Source organism: Leucopleurus acutus, assembly GCF_964270905.1.
Source record: "Leucopleurus acutus genome assembly, chromosome: 1".
NCBI lineage: Eukaryota > Metazoa > Chordata > Mammalia > Artiodactyla > Delphinidae > Leucopleurus > Leucopleurus acutus.
This window is the reverse complement of record NC_139142.1, coordinates 166,675,128-166,692,580: the sequence shown is the minus strand read 5'-3', so window position 1 is coordinate 166,692,580 and position 17,453 is coordinate 166,675,128. Positions and strand designations below refer to the sequence as shown.

Sequence of the window (17,453 nt, the reverse complement as noted above, 5' to 3'; positions counted from 1 at the left end):
TTTCAGGGTCTTTCTCAAGTAGACGTTTAAAGTAATTCTGTTGCATTTAAGTTTCCTGCCCTGATTCTTGCTTTTGCTATGATATGCACATACATAAGATGTCCCAAGAGATCATTTTTACACATTTAAATTGACCAAGTATTTTGGCTCATTCAAATATGGCATATTTTGGCACCATGGAGAATATCGCTTGGTGTCCTATTAGTTAATTACTTTAAATATTATATGTAATTTATATTGTAACTTTTGCCTTCATACTCTCAAAATAGAATCTGACAGATTTTGTTGTTGTTGCGATTTCTTTCAGGAGGTGGTAAAAGCTTGTGTTACCAGCTCCCTGCCTGTGTTTCTCCCGGGGTCACTATTGTCATTTCTCCCTTGAGATCACTTATAATAGATCAAGTCCAAAAGCTGACTTCCTTTGATGTAAGTTAAAACACTACCAATTATAATAAAAATGCTGATAAAAACATAATTTAAAAACAATTATATTTCAGTACTCTGGGTAACCTTTTTCATTAAATAGTTCATGGATTATAAGAATAAAGCACAGCAGTTATATTAAGTTGTACATTTAAGAACAAGTCTTTGAGAATTCTGGTACAGGTAACCTTCTGGAGTTCAGTCTGATTTTACTCTAGAAGAATGTATTTTGGTAAGAACTTTTAACCTGTATTTTACTGATGTAAATTTTTTTTTCTAATATGGAAGGATTTCTTTTTTTACTCCTGTCAGATCAGCTTAGTTCTCTCTCACTCCCTTAATATCTTAAAATGCATACACATGTGCATGCCCACACACATATGTCCTTTTTCCTCCTGGCTGAGGTTAAGAAAGTATATGAATACAGTCTATTAAATCCTACATACTGTGATCAAACAGAACTGTGTTCAGCTTTATGAACCACCACCCCTCAACAAGACCACTGGTTTGATTTTTCTTCCCAAGCATGTTTTAGTACAGTGATGGTAGCCATTGTTCAGCCATTCATGATGTTATGGTCCTTTCAGTGTTGTTATGCATTAAAACCCAAAAGATGCATTTACCTTAAAAAAAAAAAATGTGGTCATACATTAGGATTGGAACCTTCTGGATGCTGAATTCATATTTATCTTACTTACAGATATGAAAAGCTAAGGAAGTAAAGAAATGGGAAAAAAGAAAAGAAAAGGAAGTAAACAATGGGAAGAATATTTGACTTATGGTTAACAAGGGTTTTTAAAAAATATGTACTGATTACTTTTTATTATGTTGAGATTCTCTTTCCTTTGACAGGTGTGATATGTGACTTGTAAATTATTTATGAAACCTACGGATAAATGTAATCTTGAGGCAGATTAATGGGTAAAATTTAAATTGTTTACTACTTTTATGCTTAGATTCCGGCTACATATCTGACAGGTGATAAGACTGACTCAGAAGCTACAAATATTTACCTCCAGTTATCAAAAAAAGACCCGATTATAAAACTTCTTTATGTTACTCCAGAGAAGGTTTGTATTTATATCATTATTTTAAAATACTATATTAAAGCTCTTTTAGAAAAACAACCCATTTCTCCCTACTGAGTAAGGAAAAACCCAGTCTTTCCCTTCTGTGTTTCTCTCCTTTACTACTCACATAGAATATTTCACTTCTAGTCACCAAATGTATGGAGGTTTTTCCTTATATCAAGTGGTTCTCTGTCAACTATCCAGAGATAGTGTCAGGTCCCACAGGTTAAGGGCTCAGTCCCACAAGATTCTTACCACTCTGCTTCAGGGGCCAATCCACAGGGTACTCACAACTTCTGTCTGACTTGGCTACAAATCAGAGGTTCCCGTGACCTCCTCCTGCTTGAATTCAGTGACTTGCAAGAGCAGCTCACAGAACTCAGGGAGACACTTACTTACATTTACCAGTTTATTAAAGGCTATGGTAAAGGACACAGATAAACAGTCAGATGAAAAGATACACAGGGCAAGGTCTGGGAAGGTCCTGAGCACAGGAGCTTCTGTCCCTGTGGAGTTGGGGTGCATCAGCCTCCAGTACGTGGATGTATTTGCCAACCTAGAACCTCTCTGAGCCCCATACTTTTGGGATTTAATGGAGGCTTCCTCACGTAGGCATGAACAATTATTGACTCCACTTCTAGACTGACTCCCTTCTCTGGTGGATGGGGGTAGGACCGAAAATTCCAAGTTTCTAATCATGGCTTGGTCTTTCTGGTGACCATCCCCCACCCAGGAGCCCACCCACAGTTGCCTCAAGAGAACAAAAGATGCTCCTAGTGCTCTTTTTTTTTTCGCTGCACATTGGGTCTTTGTTGTTGCACGTGGGGTTTCTCTAGTTGCGGCGAGTGGGGGCTACTCTTTGTTGCCGTGCACTGGCTTCTCTTGTTACGGAGCATGGGCTCTAGAGCGCAGGCTCAGTAGTTGTGGCTCACGGGCTCAGTTGCTCCGTGGCACGTGGGATCTTTCCAGACCAGGGCTCGAACCCGTATCCCCTGCATTGGCAGGCAGATTCTTAACCACTGCGCCACCGGGGGAGTCCCGCTCGTACTGCTTTATCACTTAAGAATTTACAAGAGTTCCAGGAACCCTGTGCCCAGGAACTGGGAGTAGAGACCAGTGTATCTTTTCTATTATCTCATAAAAGCCCATTAGAATATGTATATTTTAAATTTTTTGACATAATTTCTGATGTACAGTTCAGTGCAAGAATTCCTGTATAACTTTCACAGGAAACCCCAAATGGTAGCATTTTACTGTAATTGCTCTATTTTTTTCCCTCAAACATTTGAGAGTAAGTTGCAGATATATCCTTTTAACCCTAAATACTTCACTGTACATCTCCTAAAAACAAGGAATTCTCTTGCATAACCTCAGTACAGTTATCAAAATTAGAAAATATTCATTGATGCAGTACTATTACTTTATCTGTAAACCTTATTCCAGTTTCACTAGTTGTCCCAATAATATCCTTTCTAGCAAAAGAAAATCCTAGATTATGCATTGCATTCTGTCTTTCATGATTTTGACAGTTTTGAAGAGTGAAGGCCAGTTGTTTTGAGGACTGTCCCTCAGTTTATGTTTCCTCCTGATTGGATTTGTATTCATCATTTTTGAGGGGAATATCACAGAAGTGGTGATATGTTCTCAGTGTATCCTATCAGGAGGCATTTGGTGTTGATTCATTCTATAATATTACTGGTGGTGTTAGTTAACTTTGATCATTTGGTTAAGATGTTGTCCGCCAAACTTCCACTGAAAAATTACTCTTTTTTTGTGATTATTAGTTACAAAAATAAATGTAATTTTTTTTTGTAATTGTAGGTATCCTGTTGTGGAATACTCTTGAGACTATGTAAATATCCTATTACTCATAAGACTTTGACCCAAGAGTTTCATCATCCCTTGATGATTCCCCATCAGTTATTATTGTAGTACGTGCCAAATGATGATTTTTTTCCAATTTAGTTGGCATTCTGCTGTAAGGACAGGCTTTTCCCTTTACCCACATATTTATTTGTATCAATATGAAATCATGGATTCTTAATTTATTCAGTAGGTTATAATCATTTACTATTATGTATTTTGATGTTCTAATTGTCCTAGGTTTGGCCAGTGGGAAGGCTCCATCAGACTGGCTTCTGTGACCTTTTGACATGTCTATCAAGACGTGGGTGCCAGAGATGGTCATTGCTACTGGCATGTCATTGCTTCCAGGCCCAGTTATGGACAGAGCTACAAAATATAAATATATGTACATATATATCTGTATATATGTACATATATATGTATATATTTCCCCCAGACAACACACACACGTAACACACGTCTGTAACCCTGCTACCAGTGTAAACATGTGGTGGCTCCCAAATACACTGAGGAAGAAAAATTCTTTTAGAACCAGTGAGCTAATACAAAACTGTTTGCTAAATGTGGGTAAACATTCTAAAATGTCTCATTTGCTATTTCCTATTACTTCTAATTCTGTTTGTAGATCGAAATCAGAACCAATTTTATGTGGAGGTTTTAATACAACTTAAGTCATAGTGGAACTTAAAGACAACCAAATCCTTGAGGTGATACGTTTAAATGTTTTTAAATGTCTGATTAATGCATTTCTGGTCTAGGTCTGTGCAAGTAACAGACTGATTTCTACTCTGGAGAATCTGTATGAGAGGAAGCTCTTGGCACGTTTTGTTATTGATGAAGCACATTGTGTCAGTCAGGTAAATACTGTTCTCTATGTCTTGAGATAGCAATAGATTGTACTACCAACAGTATATATATTTTCAGAGCCAAGAGAAAAAGTATTGAGTGAATTATTCTGCTATTTCACTGAAGAATAAGGTGGTTATTAATATAATGAGCAGTCTTTGCTTTATATAAGGAAGATCCAAATAGTCTGAAAAGCAGTATTTTTTTTTTTCCAACTAGTGGGGACATGATTTTCGTCCAGATTACAAAAGAATGAATATGCTTCGCCAGAAGTTTCCCTCTGTTCCAGTGATGGCTCTTACTGCCACAGCTAATCCCAGGGTACAGAAGGACATCCTCACTCAGCTGAAGATTCTTAGACCTCAGGTGTAAGTTGTCGAAAGTTATTAATTTTGAAACCCTGGGGCAGTGATTCCCAGATTGCTGCACATTAGAATCATCTATGGAGTCTTAAAAATCCCAATGCCCAGGTTGTACCCAATGCCAATTATATCAGAATTTGGGGGGCTGGGAGCCAGTACGGTTTTTGTTTTTTGTTTTTTCGGCTGCATTGGGTCTTCGTTGCTGCGCGCAGGCTTTCTCTGGTTGCAGCAAGTGGGGGTACTCTTTGTTGTGGTGCATGGGCTTCTCATTGCAGTGGCTTCTCTTGTTGCAGAGCACGGGCTCTAGGCGTGCCAGCTTCAATAGTTGTGGAGCGTGGGCTCAGTAGTTGTGGCTCGCGGGCTCTAGAGCTCAGGCTCAGTAGTTGTGGCGCACAGGCTTATTTGCTCCATGGCATGTGGGATCTTCCTGGACCAGGGCTGAAACCGGTGTCGCCTGCATTGGCAGGCGGATTCTTTTTTTTTTTTGCGTACCTCTCACTGCTGCGGCCTCTCCCGTTGCGGAGCACAGGCTCCGGACGCGCGGGCCCAGCCACTCCGCGGCACGTGGGATCCTCCCGGACCAGGGCACGAACCCGTGTCCCCCGCTTCGGCAGGCAGACTCTCAACCACTGCGCCACCAGGGAAGCCCTGGCAGGCGGATTCTTAACCACTGCGCCACCAGGGAAGCCCCAGAATGCAAAATTTTTATTTTAATCTTACTTGCAGAGGAGTGTTTGTATAAAATTTGGGGGAAAAAGATATTTTCTTCCATAATTGATTTACATTACAACATTATATTTAAGGTGTCTTCAGGTTCTAGTGAAGAACCCACATGCTAGAAATTTGCTTCTACAAGTACTCCATTGATCTATAAAAGCTTTTATTTATTTATTTTTTGCGGTACGCTGGCCTCTCACTGTTGTGGCCTCTCCCGTTGCGGAGCACAGGCTCTGGACGCGCAGACTCAGCGGCCATGGTTCACGGGCCCAGCCGCGCCGCAGCATGTGGGATCTTCCCAGACCAGGGCACGAACCTGTGTCCCCTGCATCGGCAGGCGGACCCTCAACCACTGCGCCACCAGGGAAGCCCGCAATCTACTATTCTTTTAGACTAGTAATATTAATTGCCAAATGCCCATAGTTAAAAGAAGTGATATAAATTCAATTCACCTTTTGAATAACCTTTTGAAAGTGTAGAATTTGTCATTTTTGTTTGAGTAAACATTGCACATACAGGTTTAATATCTTTTCCTAGTAATGTGCGGGGGAGGTCTGCTTGGAAAAGTAATAGATTGTACATTTCCTGAGTCTAGCATGTGGTGCCCTGTGCATATTTGGCACTCAGTAAGAATGAATAAATGAAACATATGGAGGAACTTTGGTAAATGTGGGTAAAATATGAAAATTTGGGCAGGTCTGTTGACTCCTTAATATATTTGGTACTTCTATATTTGGGAGAATTTAAATCCCTGAGTGGAAGTAAAAGATTTTAGCAAACACTTTCTGTTACATTTTTTTCCTGATCTTCTTTTCTGCCCATAGGCCTCTTGTTTGGATTACATTTCCCAATTGCTGCTATGTCATGGCCCTGGTGAAGGCATGTGTCCCTAGGGTTGAAGCCATGGCCCCCATGCTTCTCTCCTACTGCCAGTCTGTGATAGTATTCTTCATCTTTGGGAAATATGAGGATGGAAATAAGTAAAATGGATTGACTTTATTCCTTTTCCTTAGGGCCTTAAAATACAAACTGAGAAAGGGAAAAGAGATAGACATTTAGACAGTAAATACAACAGTAATACTATAATACCACAATAATAGCTAACACTTACATATCTAGCCTATACAATGTGCCAGGCACTGTTCTTGGCATTTTATGTGTATTGACTCATTTATCCACACAAAAGTCTTATGAGGTCAGTGCTCCTATTTCCCTCACTTTATGGATGAGGAAACTGAAACACAAAGAAATTAAACAGCTTAAACAAAGTCATACACCTAGCAAGTATTGGAGTGAGGACTTAAACCCAAACAGTCTGCTTTCAGAACCCTTTAAATACTGTACCAAGTGCAGAATGAAGTAAGTGGTGATTAGAGATGTAAATTGACTGCTGGAACTTGGAAGGCAAGATTGACTGTAACCCAAAGTAACAACTAACGGTTACGAGGAGGGTCAGGTAGGGTTTTATAAAGGAAGTGGACTTTGTAGGAACAATGGTCTTTTTAAAGTTTTAAACGGCTGTACTGAGATATAAATTACATACCTTAAAATTTGCCTATTTAAAGTATGCAGTTCTATGGGTTGATGTTTTGCTTTATTTTTCATTTATTCACAGGGCTGTGCAACCCCACCACTACCTAATTTTAGAACATTTTTGTCTCACTTAAAAGAAACTCCATACCCATTAGCAGTCAATTCCCACTATTCCCTATCGCCCCAACTCTAGGCAATCACTAATTACTTTCTGTGTCCATAGATTTTTGCCTATTCTGGGCATTTCATGTAAATAGAATCATATATTATGTGGCCTTTTGTGACTGGCCTCTTTCACTTAACATAACATTTTCAAGGTCCGTCCATGTTGTAACACATATTGGTATTTCATCCTTTTTTTATTGTATGTATATTCTGTTTTATTTATCCATTCATCATGTAATTGATATTTGAGTTGCTTCCATTCTTTGGCTGTTATTAATAATGCTTCTGTGAGCATTTGTATACAAATTGTCATGTGGATGTAAGTTTTTATTTCTCTTAGGCATATACCTAGGAGTAGAATTGTTGGGTCATATGGTAACTCTACCTTTAATCTTTTAAAGAGCTTCCCGATTATTTTCCAAAGCAGCTGCACCATTTCACCTTCTGTAGTATATGAGGGTTGCAATTTCTCCACATCCACACCAACACTTGTTACTGTATCTTTTTGATTATACTCATCCTAGTGGGTATGAAGTGGAAGGTGAATGGCATTTTAACAGGGGAAGAGTGAGAATTCAGGGCTGCAGTTTCTGGCATGAAATTACAGGTCAGGCCCAAGGAATGGTGGATAATCCATTGGATAAGAAGAGAAATATAAAGGGATGACCCTAGAAAGGTGGCTTGAGGCCAGATCTGGAGGGTCTTGCATATCATGATGGTAAAGTGTTTGGACTTTCTTATGTAGGCATTTTGACCTGGGAAGTGGCTTGATCTGAACTGTATGGTTGAATGATAACCCTGGCAGTGGAACAGAAGATGGAATGGAGGAACAAGAGATTAGAGGTAGGGTGGCCCTTTAGGAACCCAGTTGTAGCCATCTAGGAGAGAGATTGGCAACACCAGAAGTGGAAGGAGGGGACAGAATCCAGAGAGAAAGCAGAGTTGAATCAATGCGACTTAAAAGAATTTTGGAGAATTGTACCACTTGTACATTTCTAAACCTGACACCTAAAATTTTTCAACATGACTTTTTTTGTTTTTTGTTGTTTTGTTTTGGTTTTTTGAGGGAGTTCCCCAACCAGGGATTGAACCCAGCCCCTCGGCAGTGAAAGCATGGAGTCCTAACCACTGAACCACCAGGGAATTCCTCAACATGAGTTTAAATAAAGAGAACAGTGGTCTGTTGTAAATAACATTTTTAAACAGAATTGTTACTTAGCTCTTTTAAATGTATCCAGTAGACTATAAACATAATATAGCAATTCTGTACCTACTATCTCCCACTTATAGAAGACATAATAAAAATTTTAACTCTTTAACAGGTTTTTTAATTTCCCCTTTTCTTTTCAAACTCATATATCTCTTTCAGTTTCCCTACAGAATTTTATCCTAATTTTATCCTATTTTTATGCATGAAACCTGTTGCTTACTCTGTCATATTTACCTGCAAGAAAAAAATATATATAAATTATTTTTAAATTTCCTATACCAAAATTTTTGTCCTAATTGAATTATATATAATCATTAGTAGTACCTGACTGATCAGAATAGCTTAAATATTTTTGAAAATAATTCTTAAGTATAAATTTTGATGGGGAATGTGTAACTTAATGAGATAGGACTTTTTCCCAATTAGTACATATATCTATGGATAAATCAAGTCTGTTCATATTTCTTATTTTTATAGGTATATTTTATAGCATTGAGAAATGTTGCTCACATAAACATGTAGATAGGAATGGAAAACATTTTATTACAGTATTAACGCTCAATTATTCAAATTCCTTCTGATGTAAATGCCAAAATATGATCTGTCATCAAAAATTATTTTTAATGATCTGTCAGCTGACATCTCAATTGAGTCCTGCAAATATTGTGAAAAGCGAAGAATTGAAAACCATCTGACTGACAAAATAAGTCAGATCATTAGTTACTTTACTTTTTCTGGGAAATATACCCTAAAAAAAATGCTTTACCAAAACTTTTCTAATGACTTTAAGTATTTGTGTTACTCTTTCAGTCAGGTGAATCTTGTGTCCAGTATATTTGAAGGAGTTGGGGAAATCAAAATACTATTAGTTTCAGTACACCTTTCCTAGTATATTTTTGACATATATTTTTAATCAGGTGATATGCTTTTCTTTTTTTAAAATAATTTTCTTTATACCAGTCCCTCAAAGAGCTTATCTGTCTTCTCTGCTGTGTGCAGGGACTCTTAATATGCTTTCCTAGTCCTCAACTTTTTTTTTTTTTTTAATATTTATTCCTTTTATTTTTGGCTGCGTCGGTTCTTAGTTTCTGTTACTTGGATCTTCGTTGCGGCATGCTGGATCCTCCGCTGCAGTGAGCGGGCTCATCATTGCAGGGTGCGGGCTTCTCTCTAGTTGTGACACATGGGCTCAGTAGTTGTGGCACACAGGCTCCAGGACGTGTGGGCTCTGTATTTGTGGCACATGGGCTCTCTAGTTGTGACCCGCGTGCTCAGTAGTTGTAGCACGTGGGTTTAGTTGCCCAGCAGCATGTGGGATCTTAGTTCCCCAACCAGGGATCGAACCCGCATCCCCTGCATTGGAAGGCGGATTCTTAACCACGAGACCACCAGGGAAGTCCCTGATATGCTTTTAAATAATAGTTTTGTCAAAACTATTCAAACAGTGGCACATGACTACCATATAACCTAACTGGCAAAGCCAGTTGTCATTGCCAAACCAATTGGCCAAACTTATTTTCTTACATATAAAAAAAAATTCTTTGTTTTTCAGTTCACATAAACTACTTAGTGCGTATCCTCATGACAGTGCCTCAGTTCCAAGAGCAACAAGAGCTGAGTGCAAATTGATTCCATTTCCTGACACATCACTTAAAATGACATGAGTTTGACACCCTGGACCTAATAATGTTTACCATTTTAATGGCAACATCAGTACTCCCTTTGTGAAGATATTTTGGAATCCAAAGCTTTTTTAGAAAAGAAAATATTGAGATATAATTGACACACCACAAAATTCACCCCTTTAAAGGTTAGAATTTAGTGCGTTTGTTTGTATTTTCAGAGTTGTGCAACCATCCCCCGAATCTAAGTTTAGAACATTTTCATCACCCCAAAAAGAAACCTAGTACTCAGCAGTCACTCCCCATTCTCTCCTCATTTGTGCCCGTCTTCTTTCACTTAACCTGTGTTCAAGGGTCATCCGTGTTGTAACACATATCAGAACTTCATTCCTTTTTATGGCTGAATAATCTTCCATTGAATAGGCATTCCACATTTTATTTATCCATTCATCAATTGATGTGAACTCTCCCTAACTAGAATATCTGTTAATTCCAAACATCCCATTTTCCAACAGGCCAAGTAAGATATGTTATATGTAATGAACTCTAAGAGACTGTTAACTTTCTCATTATAACAAATTGTGTGAATACAGTGGACCCTTGAGCAACATGGGTTTGAACTGCATATGAACATTCACAAACAAAAGGTTTTGTGTGAACCTGTATTTTCATTTCTCTTGGGTATATACCCAGGAGTGGAATTGTTGGGTCGTATGGTGACTATTTTTAACCTTTTGAGGACTGTTTTAACCTTTTGCCAGACTGTTTCCCAAAGTGGCTGCACCATTTTACATTCCCGCCGGTGGTATAGTGGGTTCTGATTCCACCAGCACTTGCTGTTGTCTCTCTTTTTTTGACCCAAAGCTTTTTTTTTTTAATGTATAAAACATGGTTCTGAAATTAAAGTGTAATTTGTAGGGAAGAGCAGTAAAGCCATTCTTGTGTATAATCATTTCAGCATTCCTATTGGTAGGGAGACAGACACATGCACCATTCCCAACTTAAGCCCAAATCATATCAAATAAGTTTCAAGAATATCTACATCATTTGTATTCCTGGGCAATTCTTTTTATGCCTTAATTTTATCAGGACTGCAGTTTCCTTTGCTGTGGCAGTGATTGTAAATAACAGAACAATCAGAAGAGTGTATGGGCGGGCTTCCCTGGTGGCACAGTGGTTGAGAGTCTGCCTGCCGATGACGGGGACACGGGTTCGTGCCCCAGTCCGGGAAGATCCCACATGCCGCGGAGCGGCTGGGCCCGTGAGCCATGGCCGCTGAGCCTGCGTGTCCGGAGCCTGTGCTCCGCAACGGGAGAGGCCACAACAGTGAGAGGCCCGCGTACCGCAAAAAAAAAAAAAAAGAGTCTATGGGCATATCAAGTCCTTTATCTACCGTCTTTTTTGCCACAATCTGCTGCACATTCTTCTGCCATTTCAAGCACTAAAAGATCTCTAAGTGTTTTGTACATAGAAATGATATCTCTTTTTTTAATGGATATTCTTCAGCATTTTTTAAACATTTTATTTATTTATTTACTTATTTTTGGCTGCGTTGGGTCTTCATCGCTGCACGTGGGCTCTCTGTAGTTGCAGCGAGCGGGGGCTACTCTTTGTTGTGGTACACGGGGTTCTCACTGCAGTAGCTTCTCTTGTTGTGGAGCATGGGCTCTAGGCGTGCAGGCTTCAGTAGTTGTGGCACACGGGCTCAGTAGTTGTGGCTCGCAGGCTCTAGAGTGCAGGCTCAGTAGTTGTGGTGCGTGGGCTTAGTTGCTCCACGGCATGTGGGATCTTCCTGGACCAGGACTTGAACCTGTGTTCCCTGCATTGGCAGGTGGATTCTTAACCACTGCACCACCAGGGAAACCCTAAATGATATCTTAAGAGGGATGGTTTCAAAGTATTGTTTAACAGTAGTCTCACAAGACCCTCAGAGTAATGCGTTTTATGACAATTGGAATGAAAGAAGCAACTTCATAAAGTGAGAATCATCTTCTCTCCCACCACCTTACTCTCAGTATATCTGAAATCAGAACACCCCAATAAAGGCCAAAATACTTTATTCCTGATGTTATACTTTACTCTTAACAGAAATAATGTAAAACACTTAGAGACATGAAGCCCTACCAAGAGTTTCTGGTATTTGGATTAGAGAAAGTTTCATCTATACCCATACTATATTTCAATTTGTTTTATTTGGTATACTGGAGGTTTTTATGTCCAAAACAATGCACAGTGGTAAAGTTGAGAATGGGTGAAAAGTAAAATTTGTTTGTTTTCCAAAAGTGAGAGACAATTGTAAAAGGAAAAAACAGGGTAGGAGTAACAAGCAGGGAGTCCTGACTACAGGCATTCTCAGATCCATCTTTAGGGGGAAATTCGTAAGTGTGAAAACAGAGGATCTGGAAATTGATTCCTTTAAAATTGTCTTTGCTCATGTACCTTTGGAAAGTCTTTGTGAACCCTAGGGGTATGCACACCCCAACTTTAGACCACTGACCTGAAAGAAGTTGGACTGTGGTTTAGAACTCTGAAAAGAGGTCTAAGCTGGGGGTGCAAGTTGGGACTCGCAGGAATGATATTTGGTGCTGTTTAAAGCAGTGAGAGTGAGGTCCCTGAAGAAGGTAATATAGGGGAAGAAGAAAGAAGAGCCAAGCATTTTGGGGGGTGATTCTCACTTAAGGAGTAAGCAAGGAAAGGAGAGAAGGAGAGGAAGAAGTCAGAGAGGTAAGGGGGAGAAACCCCACGGGTGTGAGCACTAATAGAGTTTTCGGTAAGGATAGCCAACCGCGTGGAGAGGTAAGAGAATGAGGTCTGACAAAAGACCAGCGTGTGTGGGGCTTCCCTGGTGGCGCAGTGGTTAAGAATCCGCCTGCCAGTGCAGGGGACACGGGTTCAAGCCCTGGTCCAGGAAGATCCCACATGCCACGGAGCAACTAAGCCCGCGAGCCACAACTACTGAGCCCACGTGCCACAACTGCTGAGCCCACGTGCCACAACTACTGAAGCCTGCATGCCTAGAGCCCGTGCTCCACAACAAGAGAAGCCATCACAATGAGAAGCCCGCGTACTGCAACAAAGAGTAGCCCCCGCTCACCGCAACTAGAGAAAGCCCACACACAGCAACAAAGACCCAACGCAGCCATAAATAAATAAATAAATAAGTAACTAACTTACAGACCAGTGCGCACACCAGACACAGTTGAAAGATTACCTGCACAGTTGAAAGAACCACTGCCTACTGCATGGCCTTCTTATCTGTATTGCAGCCCCTTCAGGAACACGACTGCTGCCCTCCACATGTGAAGTGTTGCGTTCTTTAGTCCTAAAACTAAATGCTTATCTTATCAATGGCAACAAAACCTGGACCCATCTAGCTTGGACTTAGATACAAAGACAGAAAGGCAGTGGTTTTATTCCCCATCTTTCCTCCCTCTGATCCCCACCCCCTGTCTAGAGGCAACCTCCTTACCACAGGTTATTGCTGTTCATAGTCTCTTTGTTTCCTTCCGTCCACCCAGGCACTGAGATGTCTTTGTGCTCTAACTTTAACTCATTAGATAGTGTTCTCTCTCCTTTCTGTGGCAGTGTTGGAACCTGGCACAGCTGGAGGGTGTCGTCAGGGCCAAGGGCCCTGTAACAATTCCCTTACCCTTCAGTTTTTAAAAGCTTTGATAGGATTTCCCTGGTGGTCCAGTGATTAAGTCTGTGCGCTTCCACCGCAAGGGGTGCGGATTCCATCCCTGATCGGGGAACTAGGATCCCGCCTGCCGCGTGGTGCGGCCACAAAATAAGTAAATAAAACAAAAGCTTTGCTAAAACAATTTTGGCAGAATGGTAATGGCGAAAGCCAGAATGGAAATGATGAGAGTTGAAATTGGATGTATGGTTGGTTGGTTGGGGGCATAAGTCTTAGAAACTTGCCTTTGGAGGGAAGGAACGAGGAGGGATGCCAGCTGCAGTGGAATGTATGTAGGGTCAAGAGAAGCTTTTGTTGGTTTTAGGATTGGGGGTCCTAGAACATATGCAGAGATAAAAGGGAAGAGTTCACAGAAGAGACTGAAGCACAAGAAAGGAGATAATGGAGAGGAAGAGCTCACTAAGGAAGTGGGAGGAAGTGTGGGACCAAGAGCAAAAGGCCAGAGAAAGAGGAGCACATGTGTCTCGGAGTCAGCCACACTCCCCTTAGGCACACAGCCAAAGTACAGAGATCAGGGTCTGCAGGCTTGAGCTCCTGCAGCCCTGCAACCAGTTCCTCACTCTTCTGTACACAGTCAAAATTTGGGGGGGTTGGTGGCCTATGTTTTCTCTATGATTTTCTTAATCTTTTAAATAACGTTTTAGCCATCTCTGCTTTTAATCCACCTCATCTTAGAGACTGGCTGCTGTCTTTTCTACAGGTTTTTCTCTTCTGCATTCCTTCTGATTCTTTGTTAATAACTAGTCCCATAGACATTGCCTCCTTATCACCATTCTTAATCCTTAACCTAACTTCCATCTGTGTTTTATCATGTAAGCTGCCAGTAGCTACATTCACTTTAAGACAACTTGATAATTAGGTTTGCATGGTGGAAAATAAGCATTTAATTTTTGAAGATGGCTAAAACTATATTTTCTCATAATAACAAAATTTTACGTTTGCGACTTCTTTTAGGTTTAGCATGAGCTTCAACAGACATAATCTAAAATACTACGTGTTACCCAAAAAACCAAAAAAGGTGGCATTTGATTGCTTAGAATGGATCAGAAAGCATCACCCACGTGAGTACAGCCATGTGATAAATCATGTCTAGAAGTAATAAGTGTCTTTTTAGTACCACAATTGAATATATAAAATTGCATATTAAACATTTCTTTTCTCATTATGATAGCACTAACTTGCTATTCATAGAGCAGAATATTGCAACTCTCTCAATTCTGGAAATTATAAAATCTCATTTGGTTTGTTAACAATAAACCCTAACAAAAAGTATATTAAATACTCCCTCCTACACACCTGTATTGTAATTTCATGGTTTCACTGTCTTTCCTCTGGCTTCTATCAGTTAATGAATTACACAGCTCTGTTCTAGTGCCTTCTCCCAAGTGTGTCTGCCCTTGAGTTATATTAACTAAAATGAGATTCTGAAATTCATGGTAGTTTTCCATGTAACCTCTTTTCTACTTTTCCATGGAGAATTTTTTTGTTAAACATCTCTATTTCATTTTCTTTAATTAGTATACATATTTGTTTGAATAAATCAAACAATGCAGAGATAGACCAAGAAAAAGTCAGTAATTTCCTTTTCCAGTCCCCCCCTCTCCCAGGCACCTAATATAAATAATAGCTTGTGTGTGTATCTGTGTCTTTGGCTCTGCCACAGACAGATGACTTTTTCTTTAATACCTTTTATTTTTTGATTTTAAAAATAGCATACATACAAACAGCAAGAAATATAGTGAAGAGAATTTAGAAAGCAACAAAAAAAAAGAAAGAATCAAACGACAGGCCTCACCATAGGACAAGTCACTGTTACCATTTTGGTTTATTTCCTTCCAATAATTTTTGTATGCATTTTTCTTTCCATTAGCATACTGTATCTACAGTGTTTCTACCTTTACCCTGTTTTATATTTTAAACATTTTCTCATGTCGTTTTAAAAACTTAGAAAACACTTAATAGTTACAATTTGTTTTAGTTTATAAATTCCTTTCTTAATTATTGTTCTAATGCTGGCCCTTAAGATTTTTCTAATTTTAAAAATTATAAACAAAACTGCTTATATAATAAGTACTTGGATCACTTTATTTCCTAGATTTGTTTCCTAGAAAGAAACTGAATCAAAAGTTAGGAGCATTGGGCTTCCCTGGTGGCGCAGTGGTTGAGAGTCCGCCTGCCGATGCAGGGGACACGGGTTCGTGCCCTGGTCCAGGGAGATCCCACATGCCGCAGAGCGGCTAGGCCTGTGAGCCATGGCCGCTGAGCCTGCGCGTCCGGAGCCTGTGCTCCGCAACAGGAGAGGCCACAGCAGTGAGAGGCCTGCGTACCGCAAAAAAAAAAAGGAGCATTTCTAAGGCTCTTGATAGGTATTGCCATATGCTTTCTACAGTTCGTGAAGAGTGCCTTTCCATTTTATAGCAAGTGTGAAACAGAGCCCAGGGTTCCTCCAGGTCTACCTAAGGAGTTATTTGGAGGGACAGGATTAAAGGTTAAATCTTGTCATTTCCAGTGCACGTGATCCGTTGCTTGACTTATTCTACCTATGTGGTTTTCCTCTGCTGTAAGAAAACTATGGAGAAAACTATACCTCTGTTTACAATTCAGATATTTCTGAGAACATAATGTAGGTTGTGTTATTTATGTTAAAAGTCCTCGTTTCACAATACTGTTTGGTTTCTTGGCAGATGACTCAGGGATAATTTACTGCCTTTCCAGGCGAGAATGTGACACAGTGGCTGACACATTACAGAAAGATGGTCTCGCTGCTCTGGCGTATCATGCTGGCCTCAGTGACTCTGCCAGAGATGAAGTACAGCACAAGTGGATTAATCAGGATGGCTGCCAGGTAACATTTTTAAAAATAAACAAAGGAAACAATATTTTATAGTACATAAGCCACCTTGTACATGTAGGATGAAAATTGTTTTCACCTTAAAGGTAGTAAACATCAAAATAAGGCAGATTTAAAAACTGATGTTTTTTGAGACATCTAAAATTGCTTTTTCTTTCTTTTTTTAAAATTTATTTTATTTATTTGTTTGTTTGTTTTTGGCTGCATTGGGTCTTCATTGCTGCATGCAGGCTTTCTCTAGTTGTGGTGAGCAGAGGCTACTCTTCGTTGCAGTGCTCGGGCTTCTCACTGGGGTGGCTTCTCTTGTTGTGGAGCATGGGCTCTAGGCGCACGGGCTTCAGTAGTTGTGGCACGTGGGCTCAGTAGTTGTGGTACACAGGCTCAGTAGTCGTGGCTCGCGGGCTGTAGAATGCAGGCTCAGTAGTTATGGCGCACGGGCTTAGTTGCTCCGCGGCATGTGGGATCTTCCTGGACTAGGGCTCGAACCCATGTCCCCTGCACTGGCAGGTGGATTCTTAACCACTGCGCCACCAGGGAAACCACTTTTTCTTTCTTAAATCAAAAAAACTTTTTATTGAGATGTAATTCACATACCATACAATTCCCCCTTCCAAAGTTTACAAGTCAGTGGAGTTTAGTACATTCACAAGGTCGTGCAACTGTCACCACTGTCTGATGCCAGAACATTTCATGATCCCAGAAAGAAACCCCATATCTACTAGCAGTCACTCCTCACTCCCCTAACACCCGGTCCTTGGCAACCACTAATCTATTAACTACTACTAATCTGTCTCTATAGAGTTTCCTATTCTGGACATTTCATGTAAATGGAATCATACAATATGTGTTCTTCTGTGACTGATTTCTCTTACTTAGCATGTTTTCAAGATTTATCCATATTGTAGCATGTATCAGTACGTCACTCCTTTTTGTGGCTGGATAATGTTCCATTGTATGGAAGTACCACAGTTTGTTATCCATTCATCAGTTGGTAGACATTTGAGTTGTATCCACTTTTTTTTCCTTTTTTCTTTTTTTTTTCTTTTTTTTGGCTGCATTGGGTCTTTGTTGCTGCGTGCGGGCTTTCTCTA

General features: G+C 40.0%; 1 protein-coding gene across 4 annotated transcripts in view; it reads left to right on the top strand.

The window, feature by feature from the left end:
• Window positions 1-17,453, top strand: part of BLM (BLM RecQ like helicase) — a gene marked incomplete at its 3' end in the record, with an annotated part of 62,745 nt that overhangs the window by 15,247 nt on the left and 30,045 nt on the right. For all 4 annotated transcript variants that reach the window (XM_082849385.1, XM_082849383.1, XM_082849384.1 and 1 more), the window contains 6 exons: window positions 308-426; window positions 1,380-1,493; window positions 4,118-4,216; window positions 4,425-4,573; window positions 14,466-14,572; window positions 16,196-16,356. In XM_082849385.1, coding sequence (XP_082705511.1) covers window positions 308-426; window positions 1,380-1,493; window positions 4,118-4,216; window positions 4,425-4,573; window positions 14,466-14,572; window positions 16,196-16,356 — 749 coding nt within the window. The remainder of the gene's footprint in view (window positions 1-307; window positions 427-1,379; window positions 1,494-4,117; window positions 4,217-4,424; window positions 4,574-14,465; window positions 14,573-16,195; window positions 16,357-17,453) is intronic.